This window comes from Ictalurus furcatus, chromosome 5 (genome assembly GCF_023375685.1).
Source record: "Ictalurus furcatus strain D&B chromosome 5, Billie_1.0, whole genome shotgun sequence".
In the NCBI taxonomy this organism is placed as follows: Eukaryota; Metazoa; Chordata; class Actinopteri; order Siluriformes; family Ictaluridae; genus Ictalurus; species Ictalurus furcatus.
The window spans coordinates 6,531,980-6,552,934 of NC_071259.1; the positions used below are offsets into that span (position 1 = coordinate 6,531,980).

A 20,955-nucleotide genomic window follows, 5' to 3' on the forward strand; every position below is an offset into this window, starting at 1 on the left:
TACTTTTGTTTGAAAACCTCACCTGCAGTACATGCCCCTTAAATTTGTGTAAACAAAGATTTTGGTAATATTATTGAGGTATAGTCTACTGTCATACACTGTTTTCCCTTTTTTTGTTGTTGTTACATGTTTATATGTTACAAGTTTTATGTAAGTGCTCATTTTGTTCTCCTGAAGGTGTACAGTATCATCACTGTTTCTTCAATAATAAAAAAATATTTAATGAACTGTCCCTGCACATGAATTCACACATCTCTCATCCATGTTATGCTGACATTTAGAATATTTATTGCACAATCATTATCAAAGTGGATTAGTTCAAGAGGAAGTGATTACATGTAAAAGCAAATAATTAAGTTCAAGAAATAAATTCTTCACAGCAGTTGATTATATACCATGCAAATATTAAGTATACCACCACCAAGACTCCTGCAGTGTATCTTTTCAGACTAAAGGGAGGCCACTGGAGAGAAATCTGGAATCCCTAAAGTTATTCTGTAAATAAAAATAGAAAGAACTTTCATATTGTACATATTAGAATGTTTTGTTTTTTTATCTTTCATTTAATAGAAACGTTCATAATAATTGTATATAAAGTCTATATTGTGCTGTATGATTGTTTTATATTTAGTAAAATATTAACATGGATATTAGTGTTTGGTCACTTTTTATAATTGTATCTGTTCCTATTTACCTCTTTACTCTACTGCTATCTTGCCCTTTAAATTAATTACAACATGTTCTTGCACTATATGACTATATGTACAGAATAAAACATGACAGGGCGTGCTGTTACAGGAAATTATTCACTGACTGGGTGGTGTAACATGGTGCGATTATTGTTACCACCACGAAGTTGATTATTTTCCAATGACAGCAAAATGTTTTTTTCCTCTAATACCAAAGCATGATTAAAATTTTAAATTTATTATTAAACATGTCATGATATTAAAATTTTATGTTTACATTTAATGCTGCTGTGGAATGCCTGTGACCAGAAATTTCTCTGTCCTGAAGACTTTCCTGTGTTGCAAAGTGCTAACACTCATAAATGTTAAATAAACATCTCTGTACAAAAAGCTTCACTATATCAATGATTAAATGTCTTTTTACATTTTTACAAATCTGTTATTACTAGCCTTTGATTATATGGAGCGTCCCTCATAGATGTCCCTGTGAATGAGCTGTTTCGATAGAAACAACAAGTGTATTAATATAAACTTGTGATTTAAATTACATCTGACTTACTGAATACTTTCTGACCACCCAGAATTAATAATTCATCAGCAATGTAGTACAAAGACAGTAATATAGGATTTATCTAGGGCTCAGTATAGGCTGAGTCATATTCATTAGATCTTTGAGAGAGAGGAACTCACAGTTAGACACAGGAGTACACAATTGTCAGGTACTTATAGGTGCCATAGCAGGGGTCAGAGAAGACGACATTTGTAGCAGGCACCTCGCAGCTGCTCTGTCCTTCACATCTGCAAAACAACAGGTTTTCATTTGAATTGTCTCCACAGATATCAGTAATGTATTTTTAATGAAAACAGTCCTAAGTGATACTGATAAAGATCACATTTCACTTAATACTTCTGTTACCTAGCTGCAATTTTATTTAGTGCATCAGGTGTATAGCAGTTTTTGTTGGAAATCTGACTGGCAGGTCGTCCTGAAGAACATGTGGTGGAATCGGTTCGGCCGTAGTTAGCGCTGATGATGTTTATACGGTGAGCACCTAAAGTTAGTTGAATTTATCACAAGGAAAAATAGGCTATTAAAAATAAGCGGCTATAAAGAAAAGCAGTGAGAAAAGACCAAAGTTGTGTTGAATGAATGCTAGATCTGCTAGCTATAACACTCATCACTACTTTCCTAGAACATGGGATATTGTCTTAAAATTTATAATAGGTAGTAGATAATGTAAATGTTATTATATAATATGTCATGTAATAAAATAGAACAACATAACATAACATAATGGGTAAAAAATAAGGGAACGTAACAATCTGCAAAGATGTACAACCTGTAGTCATATAACAAAATGTGTATACGTTATGATACTAATTTTACACTGATATGTGGAAACAAAATGAAAATAAATATACAGATTATTCACTCCCTTGTGAAAATAAAGCATACCTACATGCATAAATATTATACTTCAAGTATATAAAGAACAATAAAAATACATTTTTCATTTCTTGCAATTTCTAGAAATGCAGCTAAAATACTTTTCTGTATTTTTCAAAACATATTTTTAAAGTAGTACATTAAAAATTATACTTCAGTGAGGTGTAAGGAACTACACTTGAATAAATAATCCAATTTAGGAGGTATACTTCAGTATATTTAATTGTTTTTTCAACTTAAGTCTATTTTATTATAAAGATAATGTTTTTTTTAAAAAAAAAAAAGTAAATGATGATAGTACATTAAAGAGATACACTTCTATGATATAGGAGGCTTAGGTTAAATTCCTAATAAATTTAAACAATTTGGAGAAAGTAGCTTTAAAAAATAAAATTAAAAAAAAGCAGCGAGGAAAGGTCAAAAGTTGTGTTGAGAGAATTCTAGATTCTAGACCACTACTCAGCTCCTACAATGTGCATTTATAGTTTAAATCTTTGTTATATAATAATTTGTATGCAATGTAATGCTATTATACATATGTTGTATAATGTAATAGGTATACAGTGAGGGAAAAAAGTATTTGATCCCCTGCTGATTTTGTACGTTTGCCCACTGACAAAGAAATGATCAGTCTATAATTTTAATGGTAGATTTATTTGAACAGTGAGAGACAGAATAACAACAAAAAAAATCCAGAAAAACGCATGTCAAAAATGTTATAAATTGATTTGCATTTTAATAAGGGAAATATGTATTTGACCCCTCTGCAAAACATGACTTAGTACTTGGTGGCAAAACCCTTGTTGGCAATCACAGAGGTCAGACGTTTCTTGTAGTTGGCCACCAGGTTTGCACACATCTCAGGAGGGATTTTGTCCCACTCCTCTTTGCAGATCTTCTCCAAGTCATTAAGGTTTTGAGGCTGACGTTTGGCAACTCGAACCTTCAGCTCCCTCCACAGATTTTCTATGGGATTAAGGTCTGGAGACTGGCTAGGCCACTCCAGGACCTTAATGTGCTTCTTCTTGAGCCACTCCTTTGTTGCCTTGGCTGTGTGTTTTGGGTCATTGTCATGCTGGAATACCCATCCACGACCCATTTTCAATGCCCTGGCTGAGGGAAGGAGGTTCTCACCCAAGATTTGACGGTACATGGCCCCGTCCATCGTCCCTTTGAAGTTGTCCTGTCCCCTTAGCAGAAAAACACCCCCAAATCATAATGTTTCCACCTCCATGTTTGATGGTGGGGATGGTGTTCTTGGGGTCATAGGCAGCATTCCTCCTCCTCCAAACACAGCGAGTTGAGTTGATGCCAAAGAGCTCCATTTTGGTCTCATCTGACCACAACACTTTCACCCAGTTGTCCTCTGAATCATTCAGATGTTCATTGGCAAACTTCAGACGGGCATGTATATGTGCTTTCTTGAGCAGGGGGACCTTGCAGGCACTGCAGGATTTCAGACCTTCATGGCGTAGTGTGTTACCAATTGTTTTCTTGGTGACTATGGTCCCAGCTGCCTTGAGATCATTGACAAGATCCTCCCGTGTAGTTCTGGGCTGATTCCTCACTGTTCTCATGATCATTGCAACTCCACGAGGTGAGATCTTGCATGGAGCCCCAGGCCGAGGGAGATTGACAGTTCTTTTGTGTTTCTTCCATTTGCGAATAATCGCACCAACTGTTGTCACCTTCTCACCAAGCTGCTTGGCACTGGTCTTGTAGCCCATTCCAGGCTTGTGTAGGTCTACAATCTTGTCCCTGACATCCTTGGAGAGCTCTTTGGTCTTGGCCATGGTGGAGAGTTTGGAATCTGATTGATTGATTGCTTCTGTGGACAGGTGTCTTTTATACAGGTAACAAGCTGAGATTAGGAGCACTCCCTTTAAGAGTGTGCTCCTAATCTCAGCTCGTTACCTGTATAAAAGACACCTGGGAGCCAGAAATCTTTCTGATTGAGAGGGGGTCAAATACTTATTTCCCTCATTAAAATGCAAATCAATTTACAACATTTTTGACATGCGTTTTTCTGGATTTCCTTGTTGTTATTCTGTCTCTCACTGTTCAAATAAACCTACCATTAAAATTATAGACTGATCATTTCTTTGTCAGTGGGCAAACGTACAAAATCAGCAGGGGATCAAATACTTCTTTCCCTCACTGTATGGTAATTAATAGGGAAATAAAAGGTTTACAAACCACAGTTCAGTGTAGCAGTACTTGATTCACAGGTCACAATTTCCCCTGCAGGAAACAGATTCATTGCGTAATTTAAAGAAAGAGTTGTTTTGTGTGGTAATTGGACATAACTTACATGTTTAATTAGAAAATTTAATTTAAAAAATTGTGAAAATGAGTATAACAGGGCTCGATGTAGGATCAGACCTTTAGGGGTATTCAGCTGTAAAATTAAACAGTTAAACTGTACAATGTCATGGTCTGGGCCATATCTCCTGTGTATTTCCGTGTGTTTCCCTATTTTCCCCCTTCCTAGTGTCCCTTCCTAGAGCGTGAAGTTTCAAAGAAGATTCAAAGCGGGCGAGTGCATCTATTGTGGTCAACTGGGCCACTTCCTGGTTACCTGCCTTCTCCTCCTGCCTGCAGTTGGAACTTCCTTCTGCTGTAGTGAGCAAATCCCCACGAGCTTTGTCTCCACCTGATCTCTCAGCCATGCCTGCTGAGTACCATGACCTGGGAGAGGTCTTCAGTAAGAACTGGGCCCTTTCCTTGCCACCAGCCTTATGATTGCATGTTTGACCTGCTCTTGGGTTGTGTCATTGAGCACAGACAAGTCAGAGCTGACCATGAGGAGATCCTGGCCATTATTGAGCGACACAGATCCACTACCCTAAAGCAGGGTTTTACCGCCTCTTTATCAGGGACTACAGCCGAGTAACAGCTCTCACTAGGCTTACCTATACTTCTACTCTCTTCATGTGGACTCCTGAGGCAGAGGCCACATTCACTATGCTCCAAGAGCTATTCACCTCCACCCCTATGCTGATCTAACCTGATTCCTCTTGGCACTTCATCATGGAGCTTGAGACCTCAGATTCGGGTGTGGGTGCCCGGCTTCACCAATCACTCAAGCCCGCTCATGCTCTGCATCACTCCCCCCTTCTCTGTGGCACATCAGTTGAACATTGGACAACCACTCAGCTGGTCTGAATTCAAATCCTAGATATGAACAACTAACTCACGTCTGCAGTTAGTCAGGTTTTCTTTATAAAAAACTGTTCATTAACTCAAAATACTTAATCTTTTCCAAGAATGGTTAAACACAAGCAGAAATATAAATAGAAAACCTTTACATTTATTCAGGTACAATTTTTTTTGTGTGTTTTGTTGCTGTTAATTCTACATTATGAGCATAGCTATTTGACTCTGCAAACTACTGTCATGAATAGAATAGCTTGCTAGCTGGCCAGTGTCATATTTATATCAGAGAAATCATGAAAAAATGTAATCCTTGTCTTTGCTAGCTTCTGTTTAGGGATACTGGACACCACTGGGCTTTCAAGCAACTAGCTTACAGGTGCAATAGTTAAACACTTAAAAATCATTAGACTCAAACAAACCATATATAGAACATCAAATTAAGTTAAAATTGCTAGTGTAAGTCATCATTTGAGAGCCACAACAATGATTACAAGCTACTTACATTTGTAGCTGGAAGTTGGTTGAGAGTTTATACCCCATTTTTTTCGAGCTGAGAGGCTTCAGAAAACATAATGTAATTTCCAGTAAGGGAACATAGTGAGAATTGATGCTCCCTGGTTTTTTCAGTGTATTGTGGGATTTTTTTTAGGGAGCAAACGTTCCAGTGCATCGGTAGGATTTGGCGATTGAAACAGCCCTTAAAATGGCCAACTCCCTGATCAGTGCCCTGACTACTGACCAAAGGAGCTGATTGAGACATACAGTACCCCTTGTTTATGTTTCGATGCGCCTCCTGGCAGACATTTTATAGACACTCTATTCTATGGACCACCATAGATACTGCGGGTGGAGGTTTGTGAACATGGGCAGGAATCATTCAAATGTCAAACCCGCCTAACTGTTAGAGATCTAATCTTAAAAAAAAAAGAGTCAGATGCAGTTTAACTTATTGTTATGTGTTAATGTCTTCCTGACAAGATGGTGTTTCACTGGCACCTGATATCCATATTCACCTCTGGGTGCAGTTTATGGTCAAAACGCACCTGAACTAAGAAAAGTATTTTGTTTATGCCACTTATTAAGGCAACCTCTAACTGCACATACTTTACCAGTTTCCCATGAATCCATACCTATTAACGTTAATAAGACATTATATGGCAGTGTTGATAAATGCTTTGATAAATACAAGCTAGCCAGTTAGAATAACCGGATATTGCAGACCAGAAATCTTACACAAAAACCTTCGAACACACTGAAGCCACCTGAAAGCTGAAAAATGTTCTTTGTAAATACTTTATTTTATGATGACCATCTTTGGTGGGAACCTAGGCTAGGTCCAGTGTTTTCTGATACTTATTTGCCCTAGCCAATTTGATGGTTTTTTTGTTTGTTTGTTTTTTAAGTTATTTGCCTTAGGCTACTTTTATTCATTTAGTTATTCCTGTTTACTCAATGTTTTTTAAAAAAGAAAAAAAAAAAGAACAGATTGTTAGGGAGAGCAGATTACTCACTAGTGCAGATGTAGGACACAGTGAGGTATTTAACAGTCCCAACACAAGGATCGTTAAAGATGGTGTTTGAAGCTTCTACAGTGCAAGTCTTCTTTCCTTTACACCTTTAAAATGAAAATAAGATGTTAACATGGCCACTTTCACCAAATTTCACTATTTCTAGTAAGTAAGATATTTAAATAAACAAACAATTGAAGTTACATTGCAGCCACAGTTGAGAGTGTGTTTGGAGCGTAACAGTTGGTGTTCTGGGTCTGAAAACTGGGGATTCCATTTGAACAGGTTCTAGAATTTCCCCGCCCATAGTTTGCATTTATGATCTCAATAGAATCACTTCCTGCACAGAGACAAAAATAAACCTGCTGTGGATCAACAGCAACATCAAATATAATAAAACGCTCAGCAGCCCAACTGTACGGAGAAAGAGTTCCTACCACAGTCCAGTGTGCTGTAGCCTTGCTCACAGATCACAACAAAATCTAGAGAAAGGAAACAAAATAATCTGGATAACCACCATGGATAATTATTAAAAAAAAACAAAACTTCAGGAATACAAAACAAACAAAAAATCAAGTGGCAAGATGTTAGTATGTAATGGGCATCTATATTTGAAATATACACAGTGGAAAAATCAGGAATGTTTTGATAAACTATATTGAAAATATTCTACAGTAATTGAGAGAGCGAGTTAACAAAATAGTTAGAAAAGAGAGATACAAAAATATAAAGCCTAATTCTTTTTTAAAAAAAATTTGATCTGAATTTATTCTAGAAAACTTTTGAGAGCATGACATGAAAAAGAGGGAGAATAAAAATAAGAATAAAGCAAAATACTAAGCACTGTAAATATTCATAGCATTCCTCACCCATCACCTGTATTAGAGATTAATCATATTATATTATATTACATTATATATATGTATATATGTGTCTATATGTGTTATATACAGGGACTGAGACAGGCCCTAACACTGAATCAGTATTAGGTTGCATTCGACATATATTCTGATCAAATGCTATGAGCGCACCTTTGGTCAACTGACATGACACAGTTCAGTTGTTACTCATCAATACAGACAGCACTTGTGTATTAAAGCATGCAGCAGAGGTTTGAAGAGAGTGAGCTTGTTCACTATGAGAATGCCAGTATTGGACCAGTATCAGTGTGTTAGTAGTGAAAATCCTGCATCCTGCATTGTGATGCCAATTCTATAAGTGTTCTATGACAAATCTCACCCCCCCCACTCTGTAGCCTACTTACGGCCATTGATGCAGTCGTAAGTGGTGTTGTAGTACTTGTAGGTTCCATAACATGGGTCAGGGTTGCCAAGTAATTCAGTTTTTAACTCACATTCTTTTAGTCCGTTGCATCTGTTTGGGATAAAAAGACCAAATGCTTTCACCAGGGTTATGGTGTTGGGTTACATCAGAATTTGAAATAAATAGCAAACATCTGCAGTTCAAACTCTTTCATCTTGAAATTATATTCATTACATTGGAGTAAATCTTATACAATATAGAACACATTCAGACACACAAATATCAAACACAGATCCCACAGCCTCATTTCATTCGGCCCATGTGTACTTGGAAAAATAATAGTGAAATAGCCGTAGTATATTACTGGTCAACATTTTCACACTTTGTACCAACTGCTACTGTACAGCGTGTGAAGATTCCCCCCCCGTGCCATCACCCATCCCACCTTCCCATGGGTTTTCAGGGGCATAAAAGTAGTTTAGGCAATGCCGACTTCACGTTTAAATACATATACAAATGCATCTATTTGGAGCACTAAACGGATACATAGTTTAATTGTGTTACACCCCTACATACAGATATAAATATAGTATACATATGCAGTTTGTTACAATTACAAAACTGGCCATGGACATTTTTTATGTTGCAGAAAATGTATAAACTATTAGATTATAAAATATTATATAGCATATATTAACTTTAACTGTATATATATCCTAACAAGACACACTGTACCTATCAGCGATAGTGGTAATCCTCAAGGCACAGTTGGTATTAGTAACCTCAGAAGAGGGACGATTAGTATTACAGGTTATGCTGTTCGTACGGCCGTACACAGAAGACTTCACTTTTATCAGTCCAGTTTCTGAAGACATATAAATATATTATAATATATTCCTATAATATATTACAAATTTGCATTGTGTAAAAGTTGAAGTTATATTCACTTTGTGTTTTATGATTTGCAACAGTATTCAAGTACAAATGTATAACTGCAGAAAATAATTTGAGGTTTGAGTGAAAAAATGAAATGTCTATTTTCCTATAATAATAAAATGCTTTCATTCACATCTATCATAGGCTTATTACACTATATGCTGTTGGAGAATGTGGGACATTTAAGCATACCACAAGTGAGTCTTTGGACATGACTGTAACAGGTAATCATATTCTCTGAAAAAAGAGATTAGTCACACACATATCATTATTTGCTTAGGCTCTCTGAGAATCTATTCTGATATATTAGGTTATTTCAAATGTTAGTGTCTGAATGCATTTAAATATTACCTCTAGAAACAATTAAGCCAGGAGCTGAAATAATTACTGTAAAGCAAATGCATATAACTTACTCTCAGAAGAACAGAAATTGTGTTCATTGTTTCTCTTGTTAAGATGCAGATGGATTTTATATGGAAAAGCATGGAAAAATACATACAGGTGAGGAGGCTGAGTTTCAGGAAGAGCATCATGATTCTTGATGTGTTGAGATTGAAGTTAATTCCTCAAGTGTTGCAACAGATTTGAAATGGATCTATTTATACTGAGTACCAGGAAATAATAAAAAAAAAATACGTCATTGTACAAAAACCCCCTACTTGTCCCCAAGGTTGGGACAAGTACTGTAAGGGCATGTCCTACTAACACGCAAAACCAAATTCTATAGATATTCCTATTACTGGCTACGCTCTCAGTGTCAACACTCTCTCTTTTGTTATTGGATTTAGCAACTAAACACACTTTTATAACCACACATTTAATCATACACTTCTTACAGGATCGCTTTTCAAAATCCTTTTAACTTTTATAAGAAATCTTTAAGAGTGCTAAACTGGCTTATTGAACTTTTACACTTAGGATTTATTCAAATAATTTGCTGAGCTAGATGAATTCAATTACTTTAGTATTACCTGGGAACCTATGTCCCTATCTTCCACTATCACATTGCAACATAGCTTTTTCCACTTTAATTCCCCCTAAGTATCTAATTCCTCTATATGAAGTTAAATAAGCATGTATTCTTAGATCTAAACTGGGATCACCTTGTAAAAACATTAAACAGATATATAAATTGCTCTGTTTTACTCAACACTATTAACCAGGACACTTGGCGTTCTATTCCACCGACGGAATGGAAAATGACTTATCGGACATTTTCAATTAGTTTAAACAAATGAATTATTTTATTACCGCAATTCTGGTATATGATTAGTCAGGACACTGGTGGCTTTCTCTGTGTGTTCAACCGGTGGATGGGAAAGGGGCGGGGTTAGAGCTCCCTGCTGGGCAAACAACCCAGACCTCTCCACAAACACTGGGACAGAGATAAAACAGAGAACACAACCAAAGCTTTTTTCTTTCTTTCTTTTTTTTTTTTTGATAATACAACACCATATACAACTGCCACAATAATATTATAACATTTAAACCCAAGATCGGACTTGTATAAACGTTTACTACCTTACATTCCCTTTATGTGATGGTTTCAGATTAGAACCTTTGATGATGACGCACAGCACATTTCACCCTGCACTTTTATTATTCAATCACCTGTCTATCAGCACAGAGGTGAAAAAATTAAACAAAACAAAACAAAACCTCTAGTACCTATAGTAACATATTGTGTGTATTTCACTGATATAATAAAATATATACTAAATATATAATATATAAATATATAAATAAATTATACTTGTATAACAACCTTGGATTACCTTTTGTACCTCTCTGCTTGAGCACTGTGTTTGAAATGTTTATTGGACTTTGTTTTTTTGACCAGTCACTGCCTTGGATTTCACAGAATGTCTGGATTTGAATGAACTCTGCACATAAACACATACAACTCTCATTCTTGTAATGCTTGCAGTAAGAGGATAGTTTATTGAATCATTAGTAAGGTGGATTCGTTTAGGAGGAATTGATTACATGTAAAAGCAAATAAGTATATTTCAGAATATAGATCATTTCAGCAGTTGATTGTGTAAATGTTAAAATTATATAACATGCAAATGTTAAGAACACCAAAACTCCTGTACTATATCATCTGCATGGCTGTGCATGTGAAACTTGGTCTGATTCCTTTTCAGGCTGAAGAATGGCCACTGGTGAGAAAGCTGGAGTCCCTCGAGTCATTCTGTCTAGTAGAAAAAAAACAAAACAAAGAAAAAACAATAGCACATAAATGCCTTTCGTATTGTATGCACCGTACTTGCAGTGTGAAGTAATTCATATTAAAGATTACAATGGGATATAAAAGTTCAGAATATTTGTATATAAATTATATTTTGGAATCACAGTATATTTTATGCTGATGATTGTACCTTTTTTTCTATGTACCTACCTTGTACTTTAAACTCTTCATTGTAACTTGCACTTGCACTTTTTGACTTTATTATATCCAATATTCTATATTTGACATGTGGAGCTCAACATTAACTAGGTCTCATTCATTAGTATTACAATATAAAATATAAAGAAACTCACAATCAGACACAGCTGTACACAATTTTCAGGTACTTATAGGTGTAGTGTCAGTTATTGATCCTATTTGTTATGATTTTGTTATGCCGTTATTATAGGCCTGTGTGGGGGAGACTTGAACAGCTAACGCAAGTCTGCAGTCACTCAGGTTTCCTTTATAAAAGCTATTCATTAACTGCAAAAAAGTCACAATAAAGTTTTGATACCAAACTTTTGTACTTTAATACAGACAGAAATATAAATAGAAAACCTTTACTTTTATTCAGGTACTTTTTTAGCTGTTAATTCTAAACTATGAGTTTTGATATTTGAGGCTGCAAACTACTGTTATGAACAGATAAATAACCTGGAATATTTGTAGAACATGATTTGTCAGACATTTTATAGACACTCTACTCTATGGGCCATGATAGATCCTGCTGGCGAAGTCTTGTGAACATGGCAACATGGGAATCTTTCAAATGTCAAACCCACCTAACTGTTAGAGAACTAATCCTGGACCAAAAAATCTTAATGCAATAATGCACCTTTGATCTCTAAGTAACATTGTAACATTTATCTTCATTCATATGCAGTTTAACTTATTTTTATGTGTTGATATCCTCCTGACAAAACACCGCCTTAGAGTTATCACTGGAGCAGAGCCTAAACATTCAGCTCTGGGTGCAGTTTATGGTCAAAACACCCATGCTCTAAGAAAACTATTTTGTTTGGGCCAGTTATTAAGGTGACCTCTAAATGCACAAACGATACTTCCTGTGAATCCATACCTATTAATATCAATGTTACTTATATCGCAGTGTCAGCAGACGCTGTCATAAACACAAGCTAGCCCACTAAAATAACCGGAACTTGCCGACCAGACGTCTTATACAAAAATCTTCCAACACATCGAATCCACCTGAACACTGACAATAATTTGGATACTTCTGCATTAATGCGTATTTGTGTCTTTATCTCGCAGAAGCGGGGGCCAACGTGGCACACAGTGACTTGCTTTGAAATGTTCCTCAGGTTTAATGTAATTCACTATAACATCATTCAAATAACAGTACTATTATTGCAATTACATCTCAAGAGTAAACAATAGCTTGTATAAAAATATAGGCCAGCTATGACATTAATATTTTAGGGTTGATGAGAAGAAATTGAGTGGTGCTTGAACCCCTCTGAAAATGGTCTAAATCTGCCCATAGAGTCTGCCTAAATTTTAAAGGCACATATAAAAGTACACTACCTTGTAACCATATAAAATATTTATAATTTTTATTTTCAAAGTTTTATTTGAAATTTTCTTTGTGTTTTAACAGGAAGCCAAACAGCATTATGAAGACAAGCAGGTTGGTGCTGGACCATCACATTTTATATTCATTACATTTGTTGTTAGGCCAAATATTTTAGTGCTTAAGACACTTTTATTTTTTTTCTGAATTCCCAAAAGTTGAATTTGTATTTTCTACATTTAATTATATGCATCAAGACATATTTGGCGAAATAATAATTACTCTTAGAGGTGCATAAAAGACAATGTAGTCACATTTAAGTAAAGTAAAGGTCATAATAATAATGTTCTTTGCCACAGTAAACAGATGATTTATTTGATATATGATAATCACCCTTGGTGGCAAACTAAGTTAGGTCTAATTTTTTCTGAAGTTATTTGCCTTAGCCTACTTTTATTCATAACTCAAAAGTCTAAAAGTGCTATAGTTATTTTTTCTTACCCAATATTATTAAAAAGAGGTAAAACTGACATTAATGTGATGGAGAGTAGATTACTCACTAGTGCAGATGTAGGACACAGTGAGGTATTTAGCAGTCCCAACACAAGGATCGTTAAAGATGGTGTTTGAAGCTTCTACAGTGCAATTCTTCTTTCCATTACACCTTTAAAATGAAAATAAGATGTTAACATGGCCACTTTCACCAAATTTCACTATTTCTAGTAAGCAAGATATTTAAATAAACAAACAATTGAAGTTACAGTGCAGCCACAGTTGAGAGTGTGTTTGGAGTGTAACAGTTGGTGTTCTGGGTCTGAGCACTGGGGAGTCCATTTGAACAGGTTCTAGAATTTCCTCGCCCATAGTTTGCATTTATAATATGAATAGAATCATTTCCTGCACAGAGACAAATGTAATCTTGCTGTGGCTCAACAGCATCATCAAATATAATAAAACGCTCAGCAGCCCAACTGTACGGAGAAAGAGTTACTACCACAGTCCAGTGTGCTGTAGCAGTGCTCACAGATCGCAACAAGATCTAGAGAAAGGAGATAAATTAAACTGGATAACAAGTTGCGTAATTATTTTTTAAATTTAGGAATACAAAAATAAACAATCAAAAAATCTAGATGCAAGATGTTAGTATGTAAACATGGACATCTGTATTTTAATGAAATATACAGTCATGTGGAAAAATAAGTAAACCCCATGGAATTATTTATTTATTTATTTTAAACATATTTGGACAAGCAAACATTTGATCTTCTTTGAAACACTGCATATAAATAAAGTTGACTCTATCAAATGACACTGTTACGCCCTCGCCAGCAGATGAAACTGCGGCGTGGCTTTAGAGAGCGCGCATGCACAAGACTGAACTCTAGTATACGGACACGTGCCTTTGTTTTGGTTTTGTTCTCTTCCTGTTCCGGTATTGGTTTATGTTCAAGGGTGTCTCATAATTGGTTCCAGCTGTCTGTACTCAAGCATGATTATGTTGGTTATTTAAACCCCACGTGTTGCTGTGCACTTCGCGCAGTATTATTCGTATACGTTAATGTGATGGTGAATGCATTACGCCTGCTAAGCGGTCTTATTTTCATGTCCTGTTCTCGTTCCATGCCTCGACTTTAATTCTATGTTTAACCTCGTTAATCTTGTTCAGTATAGACCGCGTTTCCTGTGTTTTGTCTGCTGTGTGAAAATAAAGATGTTGATCTGCACCTGCTTCTGCCTTACCTCCCGATTCGTAACAGACACATACAATTGACAGTTTGTAGTAATTTTCAGAATTTAAATTCTAAAATTGAGCTAAAAAAAATAGTAAGGACATCCCTACATTTTCACACCTTCAAATCCATAAAATTAGATTCAGGTGTTCAAGATTAGGTGCCAGTGGTTAAAACCTGCTTAGGGAGTGCAGGTGGAACCTGTTTTATTTATACCCATATCTAGTGTGTGGTGTTTTTTTTGTTATTGAGGTGAGTGGTGTCATCATACCAATATCTAACAAGTTCTATAAGGCCTTCAGAAAAAAGGTTGTGGATGTCTATGAGTCTGGCAAGGGATTTTAAAAGATCTCCAAATTTGAAATACATCATTCCACTACAAGGAAAATCATCTACAAATGGTGCAGATTTCAATTGACCAGGACTGGCCATCCCAGCAAATTCAGCCCAAGAGCAGACCGTCTGATGCAAAACGAATTCTCGGGACCTTGGGTTGCTTCGCTGCTTCAGGGACTGGACAGCTTACATTCATCGATTCATCTATGAATTCTGCATCATATCAAAGAGCGCTTGAAGATAATGTGAGGTCATCTGTCCAAAAGTTGAAGTTGAACCTGAAAGTGAACCTTTCAACAGGATAATGATCCTAAGCACACTAGCAAATCGACCATGGAATGGCTCAAAAAGAAGAAATGGAGGGTTATGGAATGGCCTAATCAAAGCCCGGATTTGAATCCACTGAAATGTTCTGGGGAGATATGAAACAGGTACTACATTCAAGAAAGCCCTCAAACATTCCAGCAAGCTACTGTCAGAGACTGTTGGAAAATTATGCAAAATGCCTACAAGAAGCTATTTCTACTAAAGGGGAAAATGCAAGCTTCTGAGGTCAAGGGTGTGCTTACTTTTTCCACAAAAGAATATCACATCTATTGATATTTCAGTTGAATAAATAATTGAAAAAGCTCATTTTCTTTCTGGGTTTGTTCAATTATATCAACTTTATTAATAGGCACTGTTTCAAAGATGAACAAATGTTTGCTTGTCCAAATATGTAAAAAAAAAAAAAGCCAACAACTTCTATGGTGTGTATTTATCTTTTACATGGCTGTATATATAAAAAACTATACAAAACTTTTGAGAGCATAACATGAAAAGTAAAAAGAATAAAAATAAGAATAATATGTATGCAAAATACTAAGCACTGTAAGTATTCATAACATTCCTCACCCATCTCTGATATTAGAGCTTAATTTTATTATATGTGTTATCAGTATTAGGTTGCATTTGACATATTTCCTGATCAAATCCAATGGCAAGTTCAATGCCACAAACGCACCTTTAGTCGACTGATATAACACAGTTCTTACACATCAACATAGAAAACACTTGTGCCTTAAAGCACATCACCATCACTCCTCTAATATTTTGCAAAATTTTGCAGGAGAGGTTTGCAGAGAGTTGGCTTGGTCACTGTGAGGATGTCAGTATTTGATCAGTATCAGTGTGTTAGTAGCAAGCATCCTGAATTCTATAGACTACTTACGGCCACGGATGCAGTCATAAGTGGTGTTGTAGTACTTGTAGGTTCCTTTACATGGATCAGGGTTGCCAAGCAAATTCGTCTTTACCTCACACTCCCTTAGTCCATTACATCTGTTTGGGATAAAAAGACCAAATGGTCTCACAAGGGTTATAGTGTTGGGTCATTTGCAGTTAATCCTTGTGCGACCTTATGGATATTTTTGTCTTTTTTATAATTTTTTTTAAAAATCATTTTGCATACAGCATACATTTTGCAAAAGGTGTGTATTTTTTATTGGAATTTTAAGATTTCACCCTCATTTGCTTTCATAAATTTATTTTAAACTAGGTACACAAAATGGTTACACTCAGGACTGTAAGGACAAAAATTTCCCCACTGAAACCCATTCAAACTGCAATATTTAATCCCTGTGACGTTTAAGAATAAAATCATGCAATAGGTGTTAATAGGCTTTTATTTTGTTGACTAGGTTTCAAAAATTGTGAAATGTGTACTATTTTCTCAGGTTTAGCCTATGGGGAAAATACATGCTTTTCCTTTGATTCCATCTGATTCTGCTGTATTATAGAGCACTGCAGACCAACTGAATAAATGATGCAGCTATAAGTGTGTGGATGTGTTTGTATGGATATCAGAGTTGTGGTTTGAATGTGTATACTGAAAATTTTGTGTGTGTGTGTGTGTGTGAACAGTATATTGTACTGGAAATCACAAATGCCACCCCATATATATGAGTCAAAGGTTACTGAGCTTTGACAATTTTTGCATTATGTAAAGAAACTGCCATTTAAAGGGTTATAATTCTGAAAATGAATGAATGTTTTCTAATTTTGATTAGATCGGATGCTGGTAAAAAATGGACATCAGTGGAAAGTGGAGAAAAATATTTTCATGACAGTTTTTGGACATGGACATTTTTATCCTCTATGGACCTATATGTAACTTTTTTTTTAATGATACACAAGGGTTAACCTGCGGTTCAAATGTTGTCATGTAGAAATCCTCTTATGAAATTCATCACACTAAAAGCATAAAACTGCACATTCTGTTAGAAATGGTCCAAGTAAATCAGTACCTTTCACCAATTTTGGAACTCTGCAAGGAACAGGTGGTAGTAGAAACCTGATTAGGGGGACGACCAGTACTACAGGTTTTGCTGTTCGTTCGGCCATACTGAGAAGACTTCACTAATATCAGTCGAATGTCTAAAGACATATATGCTTATAACACATTAAGATTGAGATTTGTAGCATTCAATTACCAATTAAAGGCTGCAGAATGTTTTGAAATATCTTTTGAGAGAAAGTTGAATCAGTCACCTGTGATTAATGTGTGTCCAAACTTCACTTAATAACAATTCATTCCAGTTGCTTGAGATTAGGTAAAATAAGATAACTCAGCTTAATAACCTTCAGTGCTATCAGCACACTTTAGAAATAAACATTTGTGTATAAAATCACTTTGACATCTAGCTGAAATGTAACACCATGAAGGTCTCATGACCATCTGTTTATTTGCACCTGACCTTGACTTAATCAAAGGACATACACATAGAAAGTACAGATAGATGGGCACAAGCCGCCGACTGAAACACAAACATGTCTGAAAACATCTAGCAAAGCAAACAAGTAGGATATATATTTATATCCACTAATATCGGCACCCTTATAAGCAAAGGCGGCTTTGAAATGGTCTTTATTGTTTAACCTTTTGATCTTTTTTAGAAAAAAAAAATCTGAAAAATACTCTGCTCTCATGGATAGCAAACACAACACATGTAATATATATATATATATATATATATAGAGAGAGAGAGAGAGAGAGAGAGAGAGATGGATAGATAGATAGATAATTTATTGGTCCTCAAAGAAGAAATTTGTTACGATCGTGGGTGCGTAGAAAAACATAACGACATCATACATATAAACCATCATAAACAATCATAGGCATAGAGGAGTGAAGGGGACAAAAAGAAAAACATCATGCTCATCATACAACAAATGCATCTGGCATCACAATGGCTGATTACCTATGTGTTTAATGCTCGTATAGCCATAGGAACAAAACTCCTACCATAGCTGGCCTTTCTGCACATGGGTAGTTTATACCTGCGGCCAGAAGGAAGGGGGTTGAAATATTGATAAAGTGGGTGGTTTGGCTCATTTAAAATTTTATGTGCCTTCCGGAGCATATATGAACTGACACAGTCCCATAAATTGGATGTGGGAATACCAATAATTTTTCTTGCTAAATTAGTTATTTTTCAAGAGTTTGTTCTTATTGGTAACTGTTAGCATTTGTGAAAAACAAATGGCACCATACATAAGAGCCGGTTCAATAATACTTCGATACAGAAGAAGAAGCAGACTAGGCTGAACAAACAGATATTTAAGTTTATGAATAACTGTGAGTCTCTGTTGACAGCACTTGTAAATACCTAGAGTGTGCTGATTGAAGTTGAGATGTTTATCCAATGTAATGCCCAGATATCTGAAATGCTCAACCCTTTCAACCATCTCTCTGTTAATGGTAATACTGGAAGGATGGGTCAGTGTTTTGGAAGAGCTAAAAACCAGTTCCTTAGTGTTTTCGATATTAAGGTGGAGAAAGTTATCATCACACCATGTACTAAAATGTGGTATGGAGCATTGATAGTCCAAAAAAAGAATCATTGTCCTTAATAAGCAATGCAAGAATGGCAGTATCGTCTGTATATTTAAAGTAATGAGTGGTGGTGACTGGACTCTGACAGTCGTTTGTATAGAGGATATAAAGAAGTGGACTAAGTACACACCCCTGAGGGGCACCAGTGTTGAGAACAATAATGGGGATAATGCATTGTCCACCTTTACCACTTGTGGTCTATTAGAAAGGAAATTATATGTCCAGTGTACTAGTGCTGATGGGACTTGCAGACACTGTAGTTTCTTGATTACCTAATGATGCTGAATTGAGTTAAAGGTGGAGCTAAAGTCAATGAAAAGAAGTCAGGCATAGTTTACAGGAATATTCAGGTGTTGAAGTAGACAGTGCAAGAGACAAGCCACTGCATCCTCTGTGGTGACTCGGCCCATGCGTTAGCTGCGACGGCATGGTCGGTGCATTTTGTGTACGTTTGTTTGTTTTTTGTCTGTTTTTCTACGGCTGAAACATATACAGTACTGTGCAATAGTCTTAGGCACATGCAAAGAAATGCTGTAGCACAAAACTGATTTCAAAAACAATTAAATCAAATGTTTCTCCATTAAACAAAAATACTATAAAGAGCAGTAAACAGTAATAAATGAAACAAAGGCAATATTTGGAGTGACAGCCCTTTACTTAAAAAAGTAATCTTGGGTATAATTAGTGCAGTTTCATAAGGAAAGACTTTCTTTCATGCGCAAATGTATAAAATAATGCAGGTCAAGAGCTTTGGTTAATGTTCACAGCAAACATCACGGTTAAAGTCACAGAGATCACATTGTTTCCTGTTGACCGGTATCCGCATGATTTATTGCATTTCACTGCTGCCACATGATTGCTTGAATAGATAACTGCATGAATGTGCAGGTGTACACCTAATAAAATGTGGACGGTGATTGTATATTTGTTATATCGGCAGTATTTAAATTATACAGGAAATGATGTATATAATAACAAGACAAATTATTGTTCAAGTCCAGATTAAACAGCATGTCCCAGAATGCAGTACATAAACACATGTGCAGTATAACTGAAAGTTCAAATATATTTTGCAATACATCACACAAGTATCCGAGGAGGCACACCACCTGCATTTCCACTCCATTAACCAATAAGCATGAGTAGGTGTTACATGAGTAGTCTTTTAAAGTTACACATATGTAGGTAGGTATACGGTATGTATAAAATGAGCAGGCTGTGAAAACCATGTGATTTGAGAGGAATGATTACGTAATTGGAAAAACAATAACTTTCTTAACTTCCTCTTAAACCAAGCCACACAAAAACATTTGGAGTTTTTAGAATTTCAAAGTAAATTCTGTTTTTTATGCAAATTCTGTTTTTATGTCACCAGACAGTTGTAAAAACGCATTTCACTGCACATTGTACTGTGTATGGTTGTGTGTTTGACCAATACATTTTTTATTTGAATTGAAGTAAATTTTAAGAAGCACTATATACATCAAGGTATTCTCTCTTGTAGCTAAAAAATTCAACCTGCAAAGCAATAATTAAAAAAAACAAATTACTACCTGATGCTAATACATCAAATATCAACTTGCTATGCATTAATTCAAGACATTTATCGTTGTTCATGTCAACATATTGTGACAAATTCCGTTGACCTTGTCAAATATTTTAATATTTTGACCTTCTGGCGACATTGTTTTCGACATTCCTCAAAATATGGTAGAAGGGTTGTGTGCAGACGATCAACAAGTACAAACAGGAGTCAAAACATAAATGTAAAAACATTCATTACACACACACACACGCGCGCACACACGTTCCCGAATGTGAACACAACCAAATGGCTGTCACAGAATACAGAATGGTTGTCATAGAATACACCAAGTCATACCTATCATTACATGTAAACTAAATCCATACGCTGAACACATCACACCTACTGTAACAGAAAAATCAAATGCAACTGGGTGCAGAAAATAGGCCAATAAAAATTTTAATGTGCATAGTACTGTGTTAGTCGACTAGAATTTAATTGAAATGAAATACCAGTTTCAATTATCCAAAATGCTATAGCCAAACAGCCAGTCTATATGAAATTAATGCATTTTGAGTAGCTTTACAAATAGGCTAAAGACACAACATAAACAAAAAGCATTAGTTACATAAACTAGTTGTGCAATGACAGAAGTAAAGTTGAACACAGGCTACTGAACAGGAACTGAGAAAATGTGAAGGCTCTGTATTATTATAATGGTCTGTTG

At 35.7% G+C, this 20,955-nt stretch overlaps 2 protein-coding genes across 4 annotated transcripts; both read right to left on the reverse strand.

Annotated features, from left to right (window-relative positions):
• Positions 1-263: 263 nt before the first annotated feature.
• LOC128607553 (rhamnose-binding lectin) lies at positions 264-9,576 on the reverse strand. 3 transcript variants are annotated; one of them, XM_053624500.1, is made up of 13 exons: positions 9,499-9,576; positions 9,351-9,386; positions 9,192-9,236; positions 8,799-8,928; positions 8,065-8,174; positions 7,238-7,282; positions 7,005-7,140; positions 6,804-6,907; positions 4,333-4,377; positions 1,606-1,741; positions 1,380-1,487; positions 1,140-1,184; positions 264-495 (listed from the first exon to the last, which is right to left on the reverse strand). In XM_053624500.1, the coding sequence occupies exons 1-11, from the start codon at positions 9,530-9,532 to the stop codon at positions 1,382-1,384; spliced, it is 927 nt and encodes a 308-aa protein (XP_053480475.1). In that variant the 5' UTR covers positions 9,533-9,576; the 3' UTR covers positions 264-495; positions 1,140-1,184; positions 1,380-1,381. The 3 variants fall into 3 exon arrangements, with proteins under 3 accessions (XP_053480475.1, XP_053480476.1, XP_053480477.1); XM_053624501.1 differs by lacking the exon at positions 1,140-1,184; XM_053624502.1 differs by lacking the exons at positions 1,140-1,184; positions 4,333-4,377.
• Positions 9,577-10,246: 670 nt separating this feature from the next.
• LOC128607525 (rhamnose-binding lectin-like) lies at positions 10,247-17,270 on the reverse strand. Its single transcript, XM_053624438.1, has 6 exons — positions 17,115-17,270; positions 16,040-16,149; positions 13,758-13,802; positions 13,525-13,660; positions 13,324-13,427; positions 10,247-10,374 (listed from the first exon to the last, which is right to left on the reverse strand). The coding sequence occupies exons 1-6, from the start codon at positions 17,252-17,254 to the stop codon at positions 10,247-10,249; spliced, it is 663 nt and encodes a 220-aa protein (XP_053480413.1). The 5' UTR covers positions 17,255-17,270.
• Between the last annotated feature and the right edge of the window lie 3,685 nt (positions 17,271-20,955).

What these genes read in the sequence shown, in the direction of transcription:
- LOC128607553 (XM_053624501.1), bottom strand. Translation starts at nt 9,532, where the DNA reads ATGATGCTCTTCCTGAAACTCAGCCTCCTCACCT. An exon ending in TTACGACTGCATCAATGGCC is followed by an intron (nt 7,283 to 8,064) that starts GTAAGTAGGCTA and finishes TCCTTTCTCTAG; the next exon opens with ATTTTGTTGTGATCTGTGAG. An exon ending in CTACAGCACACTGGACTGTG is followed by an intron (nt 7,141 to 7,237) that starts GTAGGAACTCTT and finishes GTCTCTGTGCAG; the next exon opens with GAAGTGATTCTATTGAGATC.
- LOC128607525 (XM_053624438.1), bottom strand. Translation starts at nt 17,254, where the DNA reads ATGTCTTTAGACATTCGACTGATATTAGTGAAGTCTTCTCAGTATGGC. An exon ending in AGTTCCAAAATTGGTGAAAG is followed by an intron (nt 16,150 to 17,114) that starts GTACTGATTTAC and finishes TATCCCAAACAG; the next exon opens with ATGTAATGGACTAAGGGAGT. An exon ending in CTACAGCACACTGGACTGTG is followed by an intron (nt 13,661 to 13,757) that starts GTAGTAACTCTT and finishes GTCTCTGTGCAG; the next exon opens with GAAATGATTCTATTCATATT.